The sequence below is a fragment of the Meles meles genome, chromosome 1, assembly GCF_922984935.1.
Source record: "Meles meles chromosome 1, mMelMel3.1 paternal haplotype, whole genome shotgun sequence".
In the NCBI taxonomy this organism is placed as follows: domain Eukaryota; kingdom Metazoa; phylum Chordata; class Mammalia; order Carnivora; family Mustelidae; genus Meles; species Meles meles.
In genome coordinates, this window is record NC_060066.1 from 39,203,077 (window position 1) to 39,228,057 (window position 24,981).

The following is a 24,981-nucleotide window of genomic DNA, read 5'->3' on the forward strand; positions in this document are numbered from 1 at the left end:
TTTCTCCTTACTAGATATCTGTTACTTACTTAATATCTGTTTAAAAATACTTTTTGGTCAGAGAAAACCCTCTTGGATTACAAAAGGCAGCTTGAAAGACATTATATCAATTCTGATTTATTTCACTTCCTGGCCATGACATAGTGCCATTATCAGAACTACACCAAATACATAGCTTGTTACTGAGCTTGGCAGCCCTCATGAAAATGTCAGTGTTACACAAACTGACCTTTAAAATCTATTCTTTTTTAATGAATTAAATGTAAATGGGAGCCCTTGGTATTCATTATTCATTTACTGATTTGACAAATATTTATCAAGCACCTTTCCTGTTCCACTGAAAGGGCTAAATGCCTGCATTAAAGATACACAAAAGGGTCCTTGCTCTCAACAAAATCACAATCCAGCAACTCGGCAGAAAAGAGGATGTCACCTACTCAAGCACTTCCTCTTGCTGTCTACTTCCACTCTTTAAAGTCACGAACATAAACTAATATTAAAATCAAAATAAAGATTATAATTCTTCCCTGTAGCCTATATTCTTGAAATTACTTACAGGTCATCTTAGTAGTCATTTTAATATAAAAGCTAAAGTAAAAGAGTCTAGTTAATTCATCTGAACAGTTATCTTTAAAAATAGATATTTGCAAATAAGAAAAGACACGAAGTGTTTCCAAAATGTAATTCTATCCTGATATTCATGAACACAAGGCACTTAAGGGTAGACAAGATTGCTATCATTGTTACCATTCACATATAATCTTTTACCAAAATCCCTTGGGAATTTTGGAAGAATTCTTAAAAAGTAACTTCTGATGGTGCATCATTTTAACATTAATGAAATATTATAGATGGTTTTTATTTTTTCAAAGATTTTATTTGCTTATTTGGGATAGAGAGAGCACAAGCCAGGGGCCAGAGGGAGATGGAGAGGTAGGCTCCCCGCTGAGCAGGGAGCTAGAGGCGGGCCTCCATCCTGGGATCCAGCCGAAGGTATATGCTCAACTGACTGAGCCACCCAGGCGCCCCATTATAAATGGTTTTTAAATTCTAATTTCTTAGCTCCTGTCTACCTTTAATGCCTAACATTAAACCACAGTAATCTAAAAACAAACAAAAATAAAAGGACCCAAGGAATAAACTTCACATAGGCAATTAAACTAGGTGTTTTGCTTGTTTTTAGAGAGTGCACGCAGAGACTGTGCAGGGGTGGGGCGGGGGGGGGGGGCAGAGAGGGAGAGAGAGAATCTTAAGCAGACTCTAAGCTCAGCACAGAGCCCTGTGTAGGGCTAGATTTCACAATCCTGGGATCATGACCTAAGCCAAAATCAAGAGAAGGATGCTTAACCGACTGACCCATCCAGGAGCCCCCCTAAACTAGGTTTGAATTCTTATTGTTTGTTGCTTCTGAAATACGTTTAAAAGTCCATTTATTTAAAATACCTTTAATGTCAGTAGAAAGGATAACACCAATTGAAATCCTTCACGTAAGTGTAAAATTCAAAATGGCACATGGAAAATGTGTAGCCTTTCGGTGTCGAAATGCCTGATCTTAATAGCACCAGAGATGCATTCCTTTGATGAGGATTTTGTTAACACATTTAACACACCGTGATAAATGAGAGTCGGCTGCAGTAGACAGACTTCAGGTGAGACGTAACTAGAGGGACACACATTCCAAGGTTCCTACCAGCTTTAAATTCTACAACAGGAAAGAAACACTAGGTATAGTTTGCCCTGACGTTGTTATTCTTTCTTATCCCATCGTAATTATAACTGTGTAACCTTATCATCATGAGCTCCCTAATATGTGCTAACTCCTTTCTCCAACCCCCTACAGCTAAGACTTATACCTTCTTTTTAGAGTCTCATTTTCTAAACAGAATAAACCTATCACCACAATGAAGAAACCACCCTCACCCTCCAGTAATTGTATACCCTACTTGTTACGGGCGATGGGTGCTGCAGTCTTGGATGTATTACTATTCTAAGTGCCTAAGACAACTGTGTACAGCTTAGAAGTTTTATGGAACAACGTAATCAAGAACATGATAACCACACTCTTCGTATAAAATACATACACATTAAAAGATAAGATCTATACCCACACACTTCAGTCCATTCTTCTCTCTGTTACAACACACTGTGTCCGTTCATCCTTCTCTGATCACGCCAATCTATGTGGCTGTGGGAAGACCCATGGCTTCCCCTGTTTCTTCTTCTTTTGTTCCAGGCCCTTCACTTCCTTTCTCATTCTCGGCTTCTGTTTCAACCTTTTCTCCTGTCTCACCTGGAAAAGTAACCAAAGGAGATACTAAGAGATGCTCATTTGTCATTAACAATAAAGTACCTGACCGTTCATTTCCAATGGGGCAGCTTCTGTTCTCTAGGTCTAATTAGTAAGTTTCTCTGGTGGGGTCAAGAGAGGCAATTGCCTTGATTCTCTCGGATCCTCTGAATGGCCGATGTCACTTGACATCTCCTACCTTGGCATCCCCCTATATAAAATGAGACTGCAGAATTGCCCAAGAAGTGAGAGCAGAACATATTATAAATAAAAAGTTCCATTTATATTTAAATGAAAAGGTCGTCTAGGCATGCCCATAAACCTATTCTGTTGGGCCATGCTGGTGTTTAAAGAAAACAATCATTAATTACAAACAGTTAAAAATCTGAAAAATAAATAAATAAAAGTTTGGACATTGTAGATACAAATTTGTCTCCCTAAGAAGTCAGCATAGACAACATTGGCCCCCATGCTCATGGACAGAGCCAAGAGGCAGCTGCCTCTTTTAATAGTTGGTGCATCTGTTCACTACCGTCCCCAGGGCTCCCCAAGATATAACGCGTGCCCCTCACTTGACTCACTGTTGTTCTCCTAGGCCCTAACAATCCAAGTTTGCTAACCCTAGTCAGACAAATACATGTTTTTACTTGCTCCTCCCTTGTTATTCCTGGAGTACTTTTATACACCTTCATTAAAGCACTTACCTCAATAGATTGTGGTAATTTGTTTAAATTCTGCCTTCCTCCCACCAGACTGTGAGCCCCTGGAGAACAGGGTCTATCCCTCACCCCTGCAGCCCCCGCACTTGGAATACGACTGGGACTCAAAAACTGCTGCGTGGTCGTTAATGAGTTAAGAAGCAGATGAATGAATGCTTTTACTCAATTATACAGTAATATGCAGCTAAAACTCATCAAAATGTAGATCATGGCCTAGAAGACTTTTTTTTTTAAATTATGACTTTAATAAAGAACAGTATAGATACCATCTTTTATGCAGGTCAAGTACATTTTAAAAACACATATGCCAAGAGGTGATGCCTTGTCTCTAGTCTTCTCACAGGGACAAGAAGCCAGCGGGAGGACAGCAGCAGACTGACAGTGATTTATTTTTTCCTAAGGATAAATTGGCAAAGATGAAAACTGCCCTGTTCTATCCATTAGTTGGGCATTCTCTCATTAGGTGAGTTCTCCATTAACCACCTATTCATCTCTACTTTGGATCTTCATGCCATACATGGGCCGATGAAAAGTAAACTTGGAAAAATTCAGAACTTTTAACACGTTGCCTTCACCATCCAATTGCATTCAACAATGACAACTCCAGGTTAAAAACTGTAGACAGACTATGCTTTAGAAAAAAATTTTAAGGATTTTATTTATTAGAGCAAGAGAGAGAGTGAAAGAGAGCAAGCGAGAGAGAGAGAGCGGGGGGAGAGGGTCAGAGGGAGAAGCAGACTCCCCTCAGAGCTAGGAGCCCAATGCGGGACTCGATCCCAGGACTCTGGGATCATGACCTGAGCTGAAGGCAGTGGCTTAACCAACTGAGCCACCCAGGTGCGCTGCTTTAGAAGATTTTTGCTGGATTGCTTCCCAGCCATTTGGCTAAGACCAAGTGTAGAAAATTTCTGCTGGAGAGCCAAAAGCCTGTTTTCCAGGTATGGAAGCCTTTTTGGTTTGGGTCAAATGAAGTCCAACACCTGAAACAGAGATCCCCAGGGATGATCTCTCATGCAGCACATCTACACAACCGGCATAACTTTACCTTCAATGTGTTGGTCCTCTTCATTAGTGTGAATTTTCCTGACCATTTCCATATCTGCTCCTATTTCTAGAATTCCCACTGAATGCTCCATGCTTCCAGGTATCATTCCTTCAAGTTGATTCTGCTCCATGTTTCTGGGACCTTCAGGAGTTTTCTGGAGCAACTCACTGTTTACAGCTGTTCCCACAAACTGACTTCCTTCCAACACTTCCGGTGTTTCATTCTCTCTGGGAATGGTTTCTAGAGGTTGGGACTGCTCATCTTTCCCCAACGTTTCTTGAAGTTGCTGCTCTCCAGCTGTTTCCACAAACTGACTTCCTTCCAGTACTTCTGGAGATTCCTTCTCCTTGGGAACTGTTTCTGGGAGTTGGGTCTGTTCACCTTTGCCCATTGCTTCTTGAGGTTGTGGCTCTCTGGCTGCTTCCAGAGGAGGGATTTTCTCAGCTGTTCCTAGAAGTTTCATCTGTCTGGCAGTTTGTGGATTTTCAGTACCCTCCACTGCTCCTGGAGAGCCCCTCTCTCCTGTGGTCCTCAAAGGCTTGGTGTACTTGGGGTCTGTTCCTCCAGATTCGGTCTCAGCATTTCCTTGTAAAGGCTGCGCCTCTGTCACCGCTCCCATGTCTTTCTTCTTTCCTCCTAGACCCAGAGTATCACCTTTGCCACCTGGCTGGGGTGGCCCCAATTCCTCGGGTCCATCTAGAGCCTGAGCCTCTCCTGTGGATGCTGGTGGATCCGCAGCACTGTTTGCCAGGGGCTGTTCATGGATGGATTTAACACCGTTAGCTGTAGACGCTGCTGAAATCTTGAGCTTCTCGAAGGGGGGAGGACTTTCCTTTTCCACCTTGCCATAAAGACTGGATTCTTTTCCCAGTGTCCGTGGTTTGGGTTGGGCAGAGCAGGACTCACTTTCTTCTGTGATTGAAGAAAATACATATTTAATGTTACTTTTTGATCATTCATTTGGAAGAGAAAAAGGAAAAAAAAAATCAAATTGTTGGTTAGTTTCTAGCCTGAGAAAGAATACCACCATCAAGAAATAATGGACATTGGGGAAGGTATGTGCTATGATGAGTGCTGTGAAGTGTGTAAACCTGGCGATTCATAGACCTGTAGCCCCGGGGTTAATACTACGTTATATGTTAATAAAAATTAAAAAAAAAAAGAAAGAGATTTAGGGGCGCCTAGGTGGCTCAGTCGGTTAAGCGTCTGACTTGGGTTCAGCTTGGGTCAGAGTCTCAGGGTTGTGGAATCAAGCCCCACGTTGGGCTCCAGGCTTAGTACAGAGTCTGCTTGAGATTCTCTGCCTCTCCCTTTGCCCCTCCCCACCTCTTTCAAATCAATCAATTGATCAATAAAATCTTTTTAAAAGAGTAGATTTAACATTCAAGAAAGTCCTGTGTAAACTGAATAAAGAAAGGCCATACCATGACCCTAACACTCCCTAAGTCAAACTTCTTTACTGTCTTCAGCTCAAACACCTTATCTGAAGCGTTAAGGTCCTCCAAAACCACGGTGTTTTCATGTTTGCTCCTCAGACACCTTCTCATGGTTCCTGTCCCATTTTCTAAATAAGCATATTTCACTTTGTTTTCTCCTGTTCTTTCTGCTTCTTGCTCTTTCTCCTCCTTAGCCCTGGTAGAAGATTTCAGTTTGTGGTTTTTGTGCTGCTAGAAAGGTCTTCCTTTTTCCTGAAGAAGAATGGCCCTCAGTGAAAGGAAAGGATCCCATGACAGAGAAGCTCCAGTAGGTGAAGACCAAGACATCTGGGAAGGGAAAGTACAGGGACAGCTCAGCCTGGGTTTCATTTCATTTTGGAGGAGGGCAGAAGTCCTGAAAGAGTTGGGAACCATGCATTTTAATTCTGGCCCTTCCTCCAGCTGTCTGACCTTGAAGACTTAGCTCCTAAGTATCTCATCTATAAAATGACAGTGACTCTCTCTCACTACTTGTCTCCAAGCTACATGAGGCATCACATTAAACACTGAATGTAAACGTGCCCTACACAGTTTAAGACAAGTAACTTGGCAACCTGATTCTACTCTATGACCCAGGAATCCTCCTTCTGGAAATTTATCGTAAAAACATACATGTCAGGAAAAAGCTTTAAGTGTATCATGTCAGTATTCTTTATAACAGCAAGAGATGGCAAACAGCTTAAAAGTCAAATAATTTGGGGGAAAGATACATATTCTGCTGGATGGAATATTCTTATTCCATGAAAAAAAAGATGATTATGAAGATCATACGCTAATGTCAGAACATAATTATGATAGAAGTTAAAATATCAGCACGCACAGTGGGGTTAATCAAATGAAATGATGCATGTAAAGTGTGTATTAGCACACAGTCTGCTGTGCCCCTAAGTGCTCAGTAAGTTAGCTATCAATTTTATCACAGTACGATTACAGCATTGTTAATCGGTGGAAGGGAAAGAGGGGGAAGAGAAAGACAATCACAAACAGAGGGTGAAAATAACTGGGAGGAAATAAACCAACATGTTAAAATGGGCCTCTAGGTGATATACTTCTATTTCTTTTATCCCTGAAAATTGTTTTTCTTTTCATTATTTTTAACCTTTTTTCCCTAAGTGACTCCCAACCCCAGTTATATATGTGTACATACATCTCATTACCTAATGTAAGATGCACAGCTAATATTGGGATCTCCTGGGGCACCTGGGTGGCTCAGTCGTTAAGTGTATGCCTTTGGCTCAGGTCATGATCCCACGGTTGTGGGATCAAGCCCCACATCGGGCTCCCTGCTCAGAGGGAAGCCTGCTTCTCCCTCTCCCACTCCCCCTGCTTGTGTTCCCTCTCTCGCTGTGTCTCTCTCTGTCTAATAAATGAATAAAATCTTTAAAAAACAAAAATAAAAACAAAAACTCGCATCTCCTCTCACTTCCCTAGGGGCAAGTGTCTTAATTTATTTAGCTGTTTTGGACAGATATTTTTCTTCTATATCTCTAAGCAAATTGCTACTTCATGATTTCTCAGTTTGGGCATTTCAGTTCACCCCTACTATGGAAAATAAAGACTTGGGCTCCTGGGACGCCTGGGTGGCTCAGTGGGTTAAGCCGCTGCCTTCGGCTCGGGTCATGATCCCAGGGTCCTGGGATCGAGTCCCGCATGGTCTCCTTGCTCGGCAGGGAGCCTGCTTCTCTCTCCACCTCTGCCTGCCTGTGTGCTCTCTCTCTCTCTCCTTCTCTCTGACAAATAAACAAAATTAAAAAAAAAATTTAAAAAAAAAAAAAAAGCTGCTGCCTTTGACTCAGGTCATGATCTCAGGGTCCTGGGATCGAGTCCCGCATCGGGCTCTCTGCTCAGCAGGGAGCCTGCTTCCCTCTCTCTCTCTCTGCCTGCCTCTCTGCCTACTTGTGATCTCTCTCTGTCAAATAAATAAATAAAATCTTAAAAAAAAAAAAAAGACTTGGGTTTCCTCCTCTCCCACTTCTGTCACCCCCCTACCCTCTCCCTTTACACATTCACATTTCCTTTTAATACAGCCATTGTATATTAGCAATCATTGAAAATAGGAATTATGTTGTTATTTGGGTAAATCAATATCCAGGTACCTGTCCATAGAACGAGCATGTCTGCTAGGAGGAACTGAGCCAAACAGTAAGCTATTACTTTGCATAAATTAGTTTTCATTTCTCCCTGAGTTAATAATGTCATAGTTCTTCCCTTCCTAGTTTGTGTATTATCATTAATTCAACTCATTGCCAATTTTTTCTCTTTTTATTTATTTATTTTTAAAGATTTTATTTATTTATTTGAGAGAGAGTGAGTGAGAGAGAAAGTTCACAAGAGGATTGGGTCAGAGGGAGAAACAGACTCCCCGCTGAGCAGGGAGCCCAATGTGGGGCTCGATCCCAGGACCCTGAGATCTTGAACTCAATTGAGTTCAAGGCAGACACTTAACTGACTAGACTCCTGTTTCTCTTTTTAATACATCTGTTCACATCAAATCATTTCCCATCTTGCCTCTGGGACTGGGTTTGAAGCCCCGGGTGGAAAGTAATATAAACCGAAGCTTGGAGCAACAGAGTTTGGGAAGGACTGGGGGCAATTCCAGGCCCTGGCAGTGGGTCCCCCCGGGAGTCAGATGTCAGAACAGAGAGAAGGCTATCCTTTGGCTCTCCCTCAGGTCTCATCATGAATGCAGCTTTCAAATGAATAGCCCTTTAGGCCACTTAACAAAAGGGATTTCTCAGGCCTATAAAGAAACTTCATTATGACGAGAGGATTCATTTAGATCTCACAAGGGATGTTCTGGAGGTGGATGCCTTAGGGAATTAACAGGGAAATGTGTTAATATACTAATCACAGATGTCTGCCAAATTATATTTGCCGGTAAAATAGTTATTACAGTGATTAGAGCTGTCAGTTATATGAGACAGACGATTTCCATGCAGCTGGGCCTGCTGTGGGTGCATTCCAGAGGCATCAATCTTCTAGAGCAGAAAGCCGCGGGGAATGTCACAACACACCCCAAACAAAGTCACTAAGTTGTATATTTTGAAAGACATATTATGCCCAGCCAAGTTTTTTCTCCAAAATCAAAAGCTTTGTGAAAAGTTCTCTATCCACAAAGAGTGTCACAAGTGTTCAAGCGATCTCTCAATTTTTGCCACATAACTAGAACATCTATGCCCGTGATCACAGTATCAGTTTTCATTCTTAGGGATTTTCCTAATCTTACAGATAGGCTTGAAGTAGGCAAATGTCCTCAACAGAGAACATTTTTATAATACACCCTGAAAATTGCCAGCCAAAGTGGGAAATGTTACAGAAGAATGCCACTGTCTCTAATATTTTCCTACAGTAACCCAAAGGAGATAAAACATCTTTAAAATGACCACCAATGTGCTCGCTTCAGCAGCACATATACTAAAATGACCACCAATGGGGCACGTGGGTGGCTCGGTGGGTTAAAGCCTCTGCCTTTGGCTCAGGTCATGATCCCAGGGTCCTGGGAAGGAGCCGGGAGTCGGGCTCTCTGCTCAGCAGGGAGCCTGCTTCCCTTCCTCTCTCTCTGTCTGCCTCTGCCTACTTGTGATCTCAGTCTGTCAAATAAATAAATAAAATCTTTAAAAAATAAATAAAAAAATAAAATGACCACCAAGTATTAACTATAGAGAATAAAAGGATGATGACTGGAGGGGATGCGGCGGGCGGGGGGGGGGGTGGTTAAACAGGTGATGGGTACTGCGGAGGGCACCAGTGGGGATGAGCACTGAGTGCTGTTTGTAAGTGATGAATCACTGAATTCCACACCTCAAATGAATATTGCACTGTATATTAACTGGCTGGGATTTAAATAAAAACTTAGAGGAAAAAAGAAATAAAACGAACACCAAAAAAGAGAGAGAGAGAGAGAATGTTCTAAGTATAGTGACACATTTATTTTATATTTGTATCGATTAAGTGCATTCTGCTTGAATTTTGAAATGAATGTATTTTGGAGGTCATGGCTCTTTTTTTTTAAAATATTTTATTTATTTATTTGACACAGAGAGAGGTCACAACTAGGCAGACAGGCAGGCAGAGAGAGAGGGGGAAGCGGGCTCCCTGCAGAGCAGAGAGCCTGATGCGGGGCTCGATCCCAGGACCCTGGGATCATGACCTGAGCCGAAGGCAGAGACTTAAATCACTGAGCCACCCAGGCTCCCCTGGAGGTCATGGTTCTTAATGAACAGCTCAAAAGCTCTTTCTCTTATGTGACAGAAGAGGGTAATCTGTTCTCAAGGAGGACAGAGATCATATGACCTTGAAAACAACACCCATAAGGAAGGTAGTGGGTCTGAGTCCTGATTCCTGTCCTCACTAGCCTGATGATGGCTCTCTGTGCCTCAGCTTCACCAGCTGTAAAGTGGGAACAGTATTAGCAGAGTTGCTGTGAGGATTCTGTGTGTCGCCTTGCGAGAGGAAAGCACTAGCTCGTGACTGGCACCGCTGGAGATAACCCATGTTAACCATCACCGGTATTAGACCTCAGTCGACGGCGCTAGCAAGGAAGAGAGGATGGTAGACAAACAGAAAAGTAAAGTAATTTCATTCATTCCGACTCTGGTACCTTCCTCTAAGCTTATTCAGAAACAAAGAGCTACTGGAGTAAGTAAATGAAACAGCTGGAAAACAAATGGTAGTTTCTTTCTTTTTTTTTTTTTAATATTTTATTTATTTATTTGACAGAGAGAGAGGTCACAAGCAGGCAGAGAGGCAGGCAGAGAGAGAGGGAGAAACAGGCTCGCCACTGAGCAGAGAGCCCGATGCGGGGCTCGATCCCAGGACCCTGAGATCATGACCTGAGCCGAAGGCAGAGGCTTAAACCACTGAGCCACCCAGGCGCCCCCAAATGGTAGTTTCAAACCACTTCTCCAAGAGCACAAGAATGAAGTCTGCAGTCACCACAAACACTTCCCTTCAGGCACCAGATTTCTATCCTTCAGAGGATTTTTATCCCCACCTGCTGGGGCAAATACAATTTCGGGATTTGCTTAACCTCCTCTCTCTTCAGCTGGACCAGTGCATTCCAGACTATTCTGATGTTGGGTGTGAATCCTGACTCCACCATTTAATTGATGGTGTGAGCTGGGCAAGTTCCTAAGCCCTCAAGACCTCAGTTTCCTTATCTGCAAAATGGGGATATGACTGTTGCCTTTCAGGCCTCTTCAGAGAACTGACTGAGGCGATAATGTGTGTAGGTCCCCAACAGAGTCTGTGACGTGAGCAGGTACTTGGTAAACCGAAGGCAGCAACAGCCATGCAGGTGCAAGTTTCTCACCACAGTGGGTGTTCTGCCGAGGGGCGAGGGAGAGCTGAACTCCAGCCTTTGTGCACCTGCAAAGGGGTGTCAGGAGTGGGGAGGGCATCTTTTTCCAATTTCACAAAGGTCATTTATGGCCTCCTGGTGGCCTTGCCATAAATCACAGCTAACTTAGCAACGGAAAGAATGAACTGCAACATTGAGGAGCTGGGATAAACTTGCCCCTAAACACTGGAAAGTGAAGAAGGTACGACTTCCTTTCTCCTAGCACACAAACTTGGAAAGCAGTGAGATCTTTGGTCCACCCACAGGAGACATTCTTGGCCTAATCGGTATTATTATGTAATAAATACTGTGGAGGGACGCATTGTTTCCACATCCAAAGTTGTTTAAAGATGTATGTGTTGGGGCACCTGGGTGGCTCAGTGGGTTAAAGCCTCTGCCTTCGGCTCAGGTCATGATCCCAGGGTCCTGGGATCGAGCCCCACATTGGGCTCTCTGCTTGGCAGGGAGCCTGCTTCCCTTCCTCTCTCTCTGCCGGCCTCTCTGCCTACTTGTGATCTCTGTCTGTCAAATAAATAAATAAAATCTTAAAAAAAAAAAAAGATGTGTGTGTTTTCTGAACCCTACATTTTATCAAATCATACACTGCTCTGGGCCTAATCCTTTGGTGCTCATTATCTCTCTTGGTTCTGTTGTAAGCTGATCCGTGCACAAATTTATTGTGACAGCTGAACTAACAGAACCCTTGTTGTAAGCACCGTTGTGATAGGCACACAAAGAAATGAAATACTAGGCAACATTACAGAAGGGATTAGAACGAGAGCTAACATACCTGAAATTCACATTATGATGGAAGCTTTTCAACTCAGTTCATTACCCTGATCAGACATGAAAAGTTTCTACCCAGCAAGGAGGAAAACCTGAGGTCAATATTTCCCAGCCCATGGCTGTGACATATTAGACATCCCAAAGACCTCGCAGGTTTTCTAGAGAGTTGGTGAGAAAGGGGCACCCTGGTATTTTCCCTCGCTGCCACCATTTCTAGGTTCTTTACTTTGGACCTTAGGGAACCAAGATGCAGCAGGCATCAGCCCCCAGGGAAGAGTCTACTCATCATCTCCTTTTCTTACTCTGCTTTGTCCTCAATTTCATCCTACCATTTATCCAGCAAACATCTGTGGGCCCACCAGTGGTGCTGCTCTAGATGTTTCTGCCCGTTTCTCTCACCAAAGTGTCTACAAACACTGTCCTCGTGGGCTCATCCCCAACAGTGCGTTCTGTCACGGGCAGATGTGAACAGGGTGCTCATTTTGAAGAGAGGAGAACTTGTGCAAAACCCCACGTAACTGAAGTATGAAACATGACCAAAAATCCTATAAGAGGGTAAATAAAGACTGGAGAAGCCATCCTTCTAACAGAACTCTCTAAGATGAGTTTTCACCATCCCAGAGTAAGTTCGATCAAGTTTGAAGGTAAACCTGATGTTGAGGTTTAACTGTAGAGGAACAAGACCATGTCGTTGGGGAGACACTTCTGGAACACTTGATGCAGAGATACAGGGCCAGGGAGGGGAAAGGCTGATATTTAAGAGCTACAGGGCCAAGTAATGACAAATTGTCATCTCCTGCAGAAATCATGTTCCAATTTCATTTCCTTTGGTTATTTTTCGACTCCTAGAAGAGAAACTCTTATTTCAAAGAAGCTGTTGCACAAAACATCACTTTTGAAATGACCAACAGTATTCACCACTGAGAAAGTCATTTTTTTTCATTGACTGATTGCTCACTACTGGCACCCAGGGATCCAGCATTTGGGCAGAAATCTAGTCTCAAAATCAAAGGCATTTCAATGAACGAGGCAGAGGAGAGAGAAAGTGCAGATCATGTCTCTGACAAGCCCACATTGTGGCACTTGACCAACCTCAACAGACCTCACCCACCCTGCTTCTCCAGGAGGAACAACAGCGGCTCCTGTTCATTGAGGCGCTTTGAGTTCAGCTTTTTTTTTTTAAGATTTTATTTTATTTGATTGATTTGATTGATTTGACAAACACAGATCACAAGTAGGCAGAGAGGCAGGTAGAGAGAGGAGAAGGGAAGCAGGCTTCCCGCTGAGCAGAGAGCCCAATGTGGGGCTCGATCCCAGGACCCCGGGATCATGACCTGAGCCGAACACAGAGGTTTTAACCCACTGAGCCACGCAGGTGTCCCTACCTTCAGCTTTTTGTACATTATCTCATTCAGTCTTCCTAAAAAACTCCACAAGGCAAGTCTGTTATTATCCCCAGCACGCAGCAGACGAAATTACCGCACAGACAGATCACGAACCTTCATCTAGGAGCGGTGCACAGCTTGTGAGGGGCAGAACTCAGATTCAAGCCCAAGGAAGTCTGATTCTACCTGGAAGATTTGGGTGCTTTCAGGCCCATTATGGGCCCAGAACCTGCAGCATCAGCGTGACCCGGGAGTTATTTTATTGCTTGTGTGTTTGCTGACTCATGGGCCCCACTCCAGATCCCACTGAACCAAGATCTGTATCTAGACGAGATCCCCATGTGGTTAGGGTATCCACAGCGGCACTCTGGGGTCCCCAGGGAAAGGCACAAGGGTACAGGTTAGGAAAGACGAAAGGGGATGGTGAACACGCAGAACTGCTGGGTGTTGTGTCCCTCACTCTTTATGGGCATTGCTGCTCGTCCTTAGACAGAGGGTCAGGGCTCCATCCTCATACTCGCCTGTCGTACAGTCAGCACTGGGGATCAGGTGAGTACGCTGATATAGCAATGTCAAGGGCCAGGGCTGGTCTAAGTGAGCTCCACACCGGAGAGGGAGATTTTTCTCAAGCTTCCTTCATGTCACAGAACCAGCTGGGTTTCCTAAGCCCCCCTTCTTGGGGAGGTCCAGAAAAAAAAAGCCTTCTGATTTCTCCTCTGAACTTAAGGTTAATGCATGTTCTATTCCACCCTGCACTCCAAGGGCAGCGAGCAGGTGGCCACACTGGTGTGAGCTGGCTGTTCCCCTAGCTCGGCCACGGTGCCTGTGCTTGACTCGGGGGGAGGGGGGGTGCAGACTACGAAGGCCTGTGGCCAGGAGCAGGTGCCCGTACCTGAGAAGCTGAGTATTCCCATGAGCAGTTAGCAAATTGGGAGCTGGGATCCAATATTAAATTTTACAGCAGAGCAGTCGTATTCACAATGGATGGGTGGATGGTCAGTGCTCCCCTGAAGCCCTAGGACCAGAAGAGCAGTGGCAGACTGAGTAGGACCCCAGAGCTTTCAGGCGACCACTGCTGTGACTCTCTCAGGTTGGGGACCCACACTCGGTTCAGATGACTTTGCCTCCACAGTGAGAGAACAGTACAGATCGCACTGAGGGAAGTGAGGGATTTTCTTTTCCAGAATGAAAAGGCACTTGTCTTCCCCTTACAGTCCTAGGCTCCTGGGAGGCCAGCATGAGGCTCTGGAACAGACATTTGAAAATTGAATTGAATGAGCTTCTTCATAAAGTAGGGCATAAGAAAAAGCTTTGATTTAGGAAGAGGCAGTTTTGACCAAGAATCACGGCAATGATTAAGCTAGAATATTTTGGTAAGATGAGAGTATAAAATAAATTCCTACATTTACCCTTTCCCAAGCTTCAGAGTCTTCAAATGGAGGATTAGAGAAGCTTAAGGAGGCAGTAATAAGTCATACTGAGAATGTGTACCCTTGAGATAATGTGATGTGAAGGGCACTTTACTTCTGTCATTTTTCTCCCAGAACCCACAACCCCAGGAGCATTGTAAGAAAAACAGCAGACAGGAGCACCTGGGTGGCTCAGTGGGTTAAAGCCTCTGCCTTCAGCTCAGGTCATGATCCCAGGGTCCTGGGATGGAGCCCCGCATCAGGCTCTCTGCTCAGCAGGGAGCCTGCTCCCCCCCTCCCCCGCCCCGACCCTGCCTCTCTGCCTACTTGTGATCTCTGCCTGTCAAATAAATAAATAAAATCTTTTTAAAAAAGAAAAGAAAAGAAAAGAAAAAAACAGCAGACAAAACCCAACTGAGGGATAGTCTAGAAAATACCTGACCAGTACTCAAAACTGTCAAGGTCATCTAAAACATGTCTGAGAAACTGTCATAGTCAAGAAACACAATGACTAAACCCATTCTGGAATCCTGGATGGAACTCTGGAACAGAAAAAGGACATTCGAGAAAAACTGAAGAAATCTGAATAAAGCATGGACTTTGGTTAATAATAATGTACGGAGGGCGCCTGGGTGGCTCAGTCAGTTAAGCATCTGACTTCAGCTCACGTCATGATCTCAGGGTCCTGGGATTGAGCCCCTCATCGGGCTCCCTGCTCAGGGGTAGTCTGCTTCTCCTGCTCCCTCTGCTCCTCCTCCCGCTCTTGCTCGCTCTCTCTCTAAAATAAATAAATAAAATCTTAAAAAAATAATGTATCTGTATTGGTTCATTAATTGTGATAAGCATGCCCTACTCACATAAGATGTTAATAATAAGGGAAAGTGCGTATGGGGTCTGTGGGAGCTCTCTGTATATTTTCATAATCTTTCTATAAATCTAAAAATAAAAGTTGTGTGGTTTTTTTTTTTAAGTATAGCAGCAAAAATACAAGAGCATGTAACCCAGCAAAATAAGATCTGATAACTGTAGAAAAACTTTGGTCATTCACATACCATTTTTATGATTTTTAATTTTTGTACCACTTGTGTTATTACTAACTTAATATTTTTAACATTCCCTTTTCTTTTGCAAATTTACTAAAAAGAAAAAAGTCAGAAAGCATTCCTTCTACTAAAAAGAAAAAACAGACTAGAGGAGCATTAGCTGGGCGAGACTGAGAAGATAATAAGGACAGATCAATCAGGGCAGTCTGCAAAGTGTGTCATGCTTTCATCCTGCAGGGACCCTTTATAAAGACGTTTAAAAACAAGCCTCTGGGGGCACCTGGGTGGCTCAGTGGATTAAGCCGCTGCCTTCGGCTCGGGTCATGATCTCAGCGTCCTGGGATCGAGCCCCGCGTCGGGCTCTCTGCTCTGCGGGGAGCCTGCTTCCTTCTCTCTCTGCCTACCTCTCTGCCTACTTGTGATCTCTCTCTCTCTGTCAAATAAATAAAATAAAAAATTTAAAAAAACAAACAAAAAAAAAAAACCAAGCCTCTGAATAAAGCAGAAAGGTCCTTTTCACTGAATGTGAGGACAAATATATTTTAGACTTGAGGAAGTATTGTCCCCAAATGGGAAAATGCTGGTAAGAGGAACAGGCAATTAACTCATAGACAAAAACAAAACAAAACAAAACAAACACAATAACTTGGTTTGATGGTGCATCCAAAGAAGTAGATCCTGAAGACCTTTCTTTTAATGGAGAGGAGGCAGGTCAATCACTGAGAGAAAGGTTCACTCTGGAAAGCTGAGTGGGGGGTGGGGGGGTTGGGACGGGTGATGGTGGGGGTGGAGGTTGATGGGGAAGAGGCATCTGGAATAGTTGCAAAGAAGCCAGGAAAGGCTAGAGCTCAGGTCATAGGGAAGGCTTGTTGAAACATAGAGAAGTTTCAATCTTTGGCTCATGAGGTCAAGTTCATTTTATCCTAGCTGATGTTAATTGGTGCTATTTTTTTTTTAAATGGTGGGTATCTTTTTTTTTTTTAAAGATTTTATTTATTTATTTGACAGAGAGAGATCACAAGTAGGCAGAGAGGCAGGCAGAGAGAGAGAGAGGAGGAAGCAGGCTCTCTGCCGAGCAGATAGCCCGATGCGGGACTCGATCCCAGGACCCTGAGATCATGACCTGAGCCGAAGGCAGAGGCTTAACCCACTGAGCCACCCAGGCGCCCCAATTGGTGCTATTTTGATGCCCACTTTGAACTACACTGTCAGGGCTATAGAGTGTGCTGTTTGTAAATGAAATGTGACTTTTGCTGACCCTAAAGCAGATAGAGAGGGCAGGAATGTCATTTTGCTGTCTATGGATGCTTCTTGATCTTATATCTTGACTTTCCTATTTAAGGCCCATTTGGACACTTCACTTATGTAACCAGCCTTATAAGATGTGCTCATCTCAAAGCAAGTGTTCAGAACCATACATACTCGAATGTTGAGGAGTGTTCAGTATGAATAAAAAACATGTTATCGTCTTGAGGTCTTTGTCTTATTGGAGAAGCCAGTCTAGAGGAGCAGCCAAAGGGACTGCTGAGTATGTAGTCTGAGAAAAGAGGGTCATCCTTCCTAAGGTGTGGGACTCTACCCCACCCAGTCACTGCAGCCCAGCTCAGTTATCCTGGGGATCCATAGCCCCTTGGACCCTTCCATGGGGAAGAAAGTGATGTCAGCTGAACTTGCCCCTCTGACACAGGCTGCCCTTTCTTTTCCTTGCCTATTTCCAACGACCATGCCTTGTTTCTGAGCATACAATCATCACCTGGCCTATTTTGTCCACCTTCATAAAGCAATTCCCACAGACGTTTAGCTATTAATAACAATGTGGGGCACCTGGGTGGCTCAGTCGACCCAGCCCTTGATTTCATCTCTGGTCATGATCTGCAGGTCCTGGGATCCAGCCCTGTGTGGGGCTCCTCGCTCAGCAGGGAGTCTGCTTGAGGATTTCTCTCCCTCTGCCCTTCCCCCTGGCTCATGCTTTCACTCTTTCTCTCTCTCTCAAATACATAATAAATCTTTTTTTTAAATGTGGGTGAGTTTTTTCCTTCAGTCCTCATCCTTAAAGGGCAAATCTCCGATATGCTTGAATATATACAAAAGAAGAACTCTAGAGCTAGACAGCAACTCCCAGGGAGGGGATCAAGGAACATCAACAACAGCAATGTCTCTGGGAAAGTAAAGAGGTTTCTGAGGTTATTTTAATGCTTTCGAGACATTAACACTCAGAGCTATAGTCTGGTATTTTGCTTAAAAACAAACAAACAAAAATTACCTGGAACTACATACCCTTAAACATACCAGGCGCTGAAGCCTGGCCAAGTTTGGTGCTCTTTATCAGTTTTGGTGAGCCATGCAGGAACCCGCCACAAGTGGTAGGTTTTTATTTTAAACTCGATGTTGTAAAACATTAACACAGAAGTGAAACTGTGCACATTAGCTGGGACGTGGGACAGGTGCATGATTTAAAAGAACACAGTGAAGCTTTGTTTGGCTGTGTTGACACTTGCCTGCCTGATGAGGAGACCCTCTCCACAACCCACTCTCTTCCCAAGCCCACCTCAGCCAATGTTGCCTTCCAAGTTTCTGTTATTCCCTGGGTCCTGATTCCTACTCTCCCTTGGCTTTCCATGTAGTACCCTCATCCCCTTGAAACCCCATCTCTGTCAATCCAGCCATCCACCCATGCACCCACCGAACAGACAGGGATTGTGTTCTTCCTACAGGAAGTAGCTTGTGTACCTTCCTACAGGTCAGGCCATACAACGAGTTATGGCAGAAGCGGGGCTGGACCCCAGATGGAACTGGACTGTGAGAAGAGAAGGGGCTCCCGAGTCACACGAACTGGGCTGCAGCCCTACCCCTTGCTAGCTCTGAGATCTCGGGCAAGTTATCTCCCCTCGCTAAGCTGCAGTTTCCTACCTGTTTTTGCTGATACTGATGTTTGCTTTAGAAGGTTCTTGTGGGGATCAGAGTGGGAACCAAGTGCGAACTCTTACCTGTCTCCTACCTTCCCCTCCAAGCCTATGTTTGATGTGGCTGCACTAATCTCAAAAATCCTTCAATTTTATTAAAAAAAAAAAACTTACTGTATTGTTGATGAGAGAGTAAACTGGTACAAGTCTTAAGGAAGGCATTTACGCAGTTATCCATGAAAATCACAAAGGCACATACCCTTTGACCTAGTAATGCCACTTTTGGGAAATGGTTCCACAGTTACTCTTGCGCACATTCAAAATGATGTATATATAAAGGAATTCACTGCAGCCTTGTTTGCAACAGGAAAAGATTGGAAACAAACCAAATGTCCATCAGTAGGGGACTGGTCAAACAAATCACACAATAGATTGTTAAGCAAGGGTAAAAAAGGAGAAAGACATTCTCTATATATCAATATAGAAAGATCTCCATTTTGTTTGGTGAAAAAAATACAAGGTGAAAAATAATGGGGATAATACATTTTATAGGGACACCTGGATGGCTCAATTGGTTAAGTGTCTGCCTTCGGCTCAGGTCATGATCCCAGGGTCCTGAGATCAAGTCCCACATCGGGCTCCTTGCTCAGTGGGAAACCTGCTTCTCCCTCTGCCTGCTACTCCCCCTGCTTGCACCCTTTCTCATTTGCTCTGTCTCTGACAAATAAATTTTAAAAACCTTTAAAAATTACATTGTATAATGAAGATGGGAGTGGGAAATGATATTTACAATGTATAAACAAATTTTGGAAGAGTATCCAAAAAACCCCCACTTGATAAAAGTATTTACCCATGGGCATGATTGGAACTAAGCAGGTGGTGGGAATAGGGCAGGAGGTATACTTTTCACAGCATGCATTTTTCAAATGTTTTCAAATTTTTGAACCATGTATGCAGTTCTTATATTCTATTTTAATTAGCTGTATGTAATAACCACCGAACCACAAAGACTTGCCAAGCTCTGTGTGCCAGGATCTAGAAGGGACACAAAGACATACTAGACTTGGTCTAGACTTCCAGCATTTTTTTAAAGATTTTATCTATTTATTTGACAGAGAGAGACACAGTGGGAGAGGGAACATAAGCAGAGAGTAGAAGAGGGAGAAGCAGACTCCCCACCAAGCAGGGAGTCTGATGCGGGGCTCAATCCCAGGACCCTGGGATCATGACCTGAGCCAAAGGCAGATGCCCAACGACTGAGCCACCCAGGCGCCCTGACTTCCAGCATTATAAAGGAAGAAATCCCATTTTTATATATAATATCTGCAGCCAAGCCTATTAAAATGAGTTTTAATGTTGATGATATTTAGACTTCAATTACAAAACAAAAACGTTTGTCTACTTAGGACTGAAATGTCACTGTGTGAAAATATTGGCTGGAAGGCATCTCTGCAGTACAAAGAACAATTCACATAACAGTATGAAATTCAAGCTTCATTCAATTGCCTTGGTAACACGGACTCCAAGCAGCTAGTGGAGAGTTGAGGGTAGAATAAACAAATGATTATAGCTAGCAGTGGAAATGTACCTATTAACCAAGCAGTGAATTTGTCAATAATGACCATCTATTGACTTCGTCCATGCTGGTGCTGAAGCTGGAAGATTTCAGGAAGAAGTCTGCCAGAAACAGTTGGCATTTATATTAGGAAAGAGCAGAGCAAGGATCACACATGGACATAGGAGGCTGGCAGCACAGGGGGGAAGCTTCAGGTACGAAGACCTAGAGACCCACGGGTCCGTTAAAGTCCCTAAAATCAACACAACCTTTGTATTCAATTCCACCAGACCCTCGGGGTGCTGAAAAGAACAGAAATTTTGAACAGAATATGGTCCCCAAATTTAGACTTGATTCCACAAATACGGAAAGTACACTCAATCTGTCTGATCATCCTTTTGGAAAGAAAAGCCTCTTTCCTCCCACATTTTAGGGCATTCAGTAAAAACCCATGTGTGACTAGCATATACCAGGCACTGTTCAACACTTTGATAACACTGGATAGTTATCTGACTACCCACCTGTGTCCTGGTCCCCAACATCTCTTTCCGTAGTCAGTCACCTTCAGAGGTGAGGGAAAGAAGCTCGGTGGGATTCAGTGTCTGATGGGTCGGAGCAAACACAGCCATGTGATCAGTGGAAGGGCTTTTCCTATTTAGCCTAACAGCTACCTAACCAAATAGCTGCAATCTGATTTAAATTTAAGCCCAGACAATAAGTACCTTCGTATTTTGATGGTACAGGATTTTAGAGTCATAATTGATCTCAGAGGTAATCTAGCCCAAACCACTATTTAATGATCATTTTGCTTGTAAGCTAATATTATGTCATGTATGACAATTCTTAAGCTACTTAACAGAAAATTCAGAATTTGTCAATGCAAATCCAGTCTACGGGCTAGTTCACATATTTTAACATCAACCCATGTGGTTTTAAGGTTGATATTGTGAATTTAAAGAATGTCTGGTAGGATATGAGGATTATCTGTATCCCTGTGGGAGGGCACCGGAAGTTTCTCTACATCTATGTACTCTGCTCAGAATAGCTCTACGGTTAAATAAATGTCTTCCAAATATTCCTAGTTTATATTTGGAAGTAAATACAAAGTTCATATTTTACTGACTCATTTGGGATAAATAAATACTTATTAAAATATGTTTATTATATATTAATATAGAACAAATGTATTTATTGTATATCACAATTGTATCATATTTATTACTATAGATCTTATCTAGGGATTATGATAAAACTATAATTATATTATTAAATTTATTAAATTATAATACTATATTATACTTTATTAGATTTCTTTTGTTGTTTGGAAAGTGGATGACATACATCTCTAATAGGGATCCAGAGTGATCTGAGGCAAAACCAGATTTAAATCTAGTTATCACAAGATGGTTTAAGGAGAAATAGGTCAAGCTCTGGAAGCAGAGGACCTGAATTCAAAGCCCAGCTCTGACTCTGAAGAGTAAATAATGTGCCCAAGGTCACAGGGCTCCTTATCTTTGAAATGGAGATAATCATACTTAGAGTATTGTCATAAAGATTAAGTGAAGTAATTAATTCAACAACTATGTGCCAAGTATTGTTAGGCACCGGGGTACACTTAATAAAGGTACTTATAGGACATTTAATAAGCTTGGATTTTTTTTTTTTAATCTAAAACTCATACACACAGACTTAGGATTGTATTTAGGATTTAAAGAAGTTTTAAGCTGCACAAACAGGAATGAATTATTTATTGAGCCTCCAAGATCATGGAGTTGAAATGCTGATGAACATACAATAGTATCCAATTACAAGAGAGTATTGTGTGATTGGGGATCAGAAGCAAAATACACCTGTTGACTGATTCAATATGTGCATTGAGCAATTTATGCAGTGGATTAATTTTCTATACACTAAACCTGGTTGTTGGGCATTTTAACATTTCTTTCAGAACAACATCCAGGAAAACTTAGAACAACGAGGAAAGCATGAGTAGAAAATGAAAGGGTGTGACTTATATTGATGGTTATTAATACTGGTGATAAAATGTTCTTTTTAAAAACAAGGTTAGGGGCGCCTGGGTGGCTCAGTGGGTTAAAGCCTCTGCCTTCAGCTCAGGTCATGATCCCAGGGTCCTGGGATCGAGCCCCGCATCGGGCTCTCTGCTCCGCGGGAGCCTGCTTCCCCCCTCTCTCTCACTGCCTGCCTCTCTGCCTACCTGTGATCTCTGTCTGTCAAAAAAATAAATAAAATCTTTAAAAAAAATAAAAAAATAAAAACAAGGTTATTCATTATGTTTTGAAAGGATTAAAAACTCATTCCCCTTATTAGATAGTTTTGCCCTTCCCTAAGAGTAACATTCCCCAGAGTCATGTTTTTATCAGTAAAAAAAAAAATCTATAATGGGGGTGTCTGGGTGGTTCAGGTGGCTGAGCTCCTTGATTTCAGCTCAGGTCATGATCTCAGGGTCCTGGGATCAAGCCCAGCCTCCGCACTCAGCATGGAGTCTGCTTATCCTTCACATGCGTGTGTGCACTTTCTCTCTTCAATAAATAAATAAAATCTTTAAAAAGTAAAAAATAAAATCTATAATGATGATATAGTGCTCAGCTTTAAGAAAAAAGATTTATTTATATATTTTTAAAATATTTATTTATTTCTTTTATTTAGAAAGAGAGAGAAAGCATGATCGAGCAGGAGGAGGGGCAGAGGGAGAGGGAGAGAGAATCCTGAAGCAGACTCTGCATTGGGCGCCGAGGCCCACACCAGTGATCCCAGGACCCTGAGATCATGACCTGAGTGGAAATCAAGAGTCTGTGGCTTAACCAACTGTGCCACTCAGGCGCCCCCATTTATTTATTTGGGGGGGGGGGGCATGAGACAGCGAGCACATGCAAGGGGAAGGAGCAGAGGGTTAGCCTCTTCAAGCCCACGCCTGCTGAGTGTGGAGCCTGAGGCATGGCTCAGGATGGGACTCCATCTCACAACCCATGAGACCACGACCATGAGATCAAGACCTGAGTCAAAACCAAGAGCCAGAGGCTTAACCCACTGAGCCATCCAAGTGCCCCTAGTGTTCTGCTTCTTAAATCAGTATGCTACTCCTGGGATATCTGGGGCCACAGAAGGGGATAAGAAAAACCAAAATATGGTCTATCTTCTTGAAGCATCAATTTTCCTCAGTTTTTCGTATTGAAAACAACAAGGATTTGTCATGGAACAGAATGCAAAATCTACGTGGTTTCATAAAATAAAATGAAACATGAAAGAAATTGTTCCTTGTTCTAGCCTCTTTAAAAATTTTTTTAAATTTATTATTATTATTATTATTTTGCACTGGCCTCTTGAGAGCATGTTGAAAGCATGAGGCTTTCGTTTCTTTATAAGAAAGGTTAGCAAGTATTGTACATTAGGAATGGATTTTTCCATCACTTCATATCGTTGTCAAAGACAAAGGGTTTGGAATCATTTTTATATATATGGTTTTAATGACTTTGCCTATTTCCAAACTTTTTATTGCTTTTAGAAATAAATTTATCATACACCATGAAAATGACTGCAACACAACAAACATACTTCTGACTAGGACACAGCGTCTGAACTTTGAAACAGCATTCACGAAAATCCTGTGCTCTCTACTACAAAACCAGAGGGGAAGACGTTTCTGTTATTGGAATAACACAAGGTGCTAAAAGAAGACCTCTGAACAGGAATTAACCGGAATATAAAATTTCCCCTAGCGTTAGCCTTGAGTACGACTCCAAGCTAACTTAAAGGAATTTGCTTAGCCTTCGAAACTGTCTAAAAATGTTAGCCATTCAAAATCTAAGAAGTGCACATAAAACCCCGTCATTCTCTAGTTAATTAATCTGTTCTTACTCTTTTCACAGCACTTCTCACTGTCAGAAACTTAATCATTTAACTTGTTTATTGCCTGTCTCTTTGATCCCTAACTCCCCAAAGTAGGGTCACTTGTATCTCCAGCATCTAGCCAGACACCTGGCTACGACATAATAGACGCCCAAAATATACTTGTTGAATTTAGGTGATGACCACATTTTACCCCATGGATATTCGTCAGGAAACACTGAAGCCAAGGATAGGGGAGGGTGTATCTGACCTCTTCAAAAGAGCAAGAACCTACTTAATGGAGTGAACGTCCCTCCACCTCTACCATCTTTGATGCTGAAAGGCTGACGAGAGGGCAAGGTCTCGAAAGAAAAATGGGTACCACGTCTCTCCTCACGACCAGACGAGGAGTTCCCAGTTCCCAGTGAGTTTGCAGCTTTATATAATCTGAAAGTTCGTACTTTGGGAAGATAAAAGAGCACCTCTTTTAAGGGTCGGAAAACACTCATCTGTTTAAGGGAACCCGCCGCCAGCCGCGGTAGGGATTGAATGCCACCTCCCCGGTCGCCCTACCGGGGCGGGCCCTTGGCCGGGCAGCGTGCACGGCGAGGCGCACGGGGACCTCCGCACCGCGGGTCCAGCGGCTTTCCGAAGTGAGTCGCGAGGCGCGCAGGGCCCACTCCGGTCCTCAGCGAGCAGCCCGCCCCCTGCCGGGCGGGGCGGACACGAGTCGCACCTTTCGGACCTCCCGGGAGCAAGCCGACTCGAATACCTAGGCCTGGGCGGGGTAGGGGCCGGGTCCCCTGCTCACCTCTGCGGAGCCCGCTGCTGTCGCCGGCCCTGTTGAGGGCGCTGCTGGAGCAGCCCATCGCGGGCAGAAGGGCGGCCCTGTGGACCAGCGTCGCTACCTGTCCCAGCCCCGCGCGGGCGTCGGCCGGGAGCTCGGATCCCGCGCAGAACGCACCTACTGCGCAGCGCTCCTGCAACTCTGCCCGCCCGACACCGGCGGATGCGGAGCGCAAACGCACCGCGGCGCACTGGCGTGGCGGTGCGCACCTGGGGAGGGGAGGGTGCGCCGCAGAGGTGGAGGGGGCTGGGTGGGGGTGGTCAGGGATGGGAGAGCGAGGAAGCTGGAGAGAACAGGGACAGGGAGCCAGGTGGGCAGAAAGTGGAGAGTGCAGTCGAGGAGG

At 43.7% G+C, this 24,981-nt stretch overlaps 1 protein-coding gene across 1 annotated transcript; it reads right to left on the reverse strand.

Annotated features, from left to right (window-relative positions):
- Positions 1-1,412: 1,412 nt before the first annotated feature.
- ERICH5 (glutamate rich 5) lies at positions 1,413-24,981 on the reverse strand. The gene is made up of 3 exons (XM_046023238.1): positions 24,603-24,981; positions 4,052-4,963; positions 1,413-2,290 (listed from the first exon to the last, which is right to left on the reverse strand). The coding sequence occupies exons 1-3, from the start codon at positions 24,658-24,660 to the stop codon at positions 2,178-2,180; spliced, it is 1,083 nt and encodes a 360-aa protein (XP_045879194.1). The 5' UTR covers positions 24,661-24,981; the 3' UTR covers positions 1,413-2,177.

Coding starts and splice junctions, on each gene's coding strand:
- ERICH5 (XM_046023238.1), bottom strand. CDS start 24,660: ATGGGCTGCTCCAGCAGCGCCCTCAACAGGGCCGGCGACAGCAGCGGG. Junction 4,964..24,602: donor CAGCAGCGGGCTCCGCAGAG/GTGAGCAGGGGA, acceptor CTTCAATCACAG/AAGAAAGTGAGTCCTGCTCT. Junction 2,291..4,051: donor AGAGGACCAACACATTGAAG/GTAAAGTTATGC, acceptor TTACTTTTCCAG/GTGAGACAGGAGAAAAGGTT.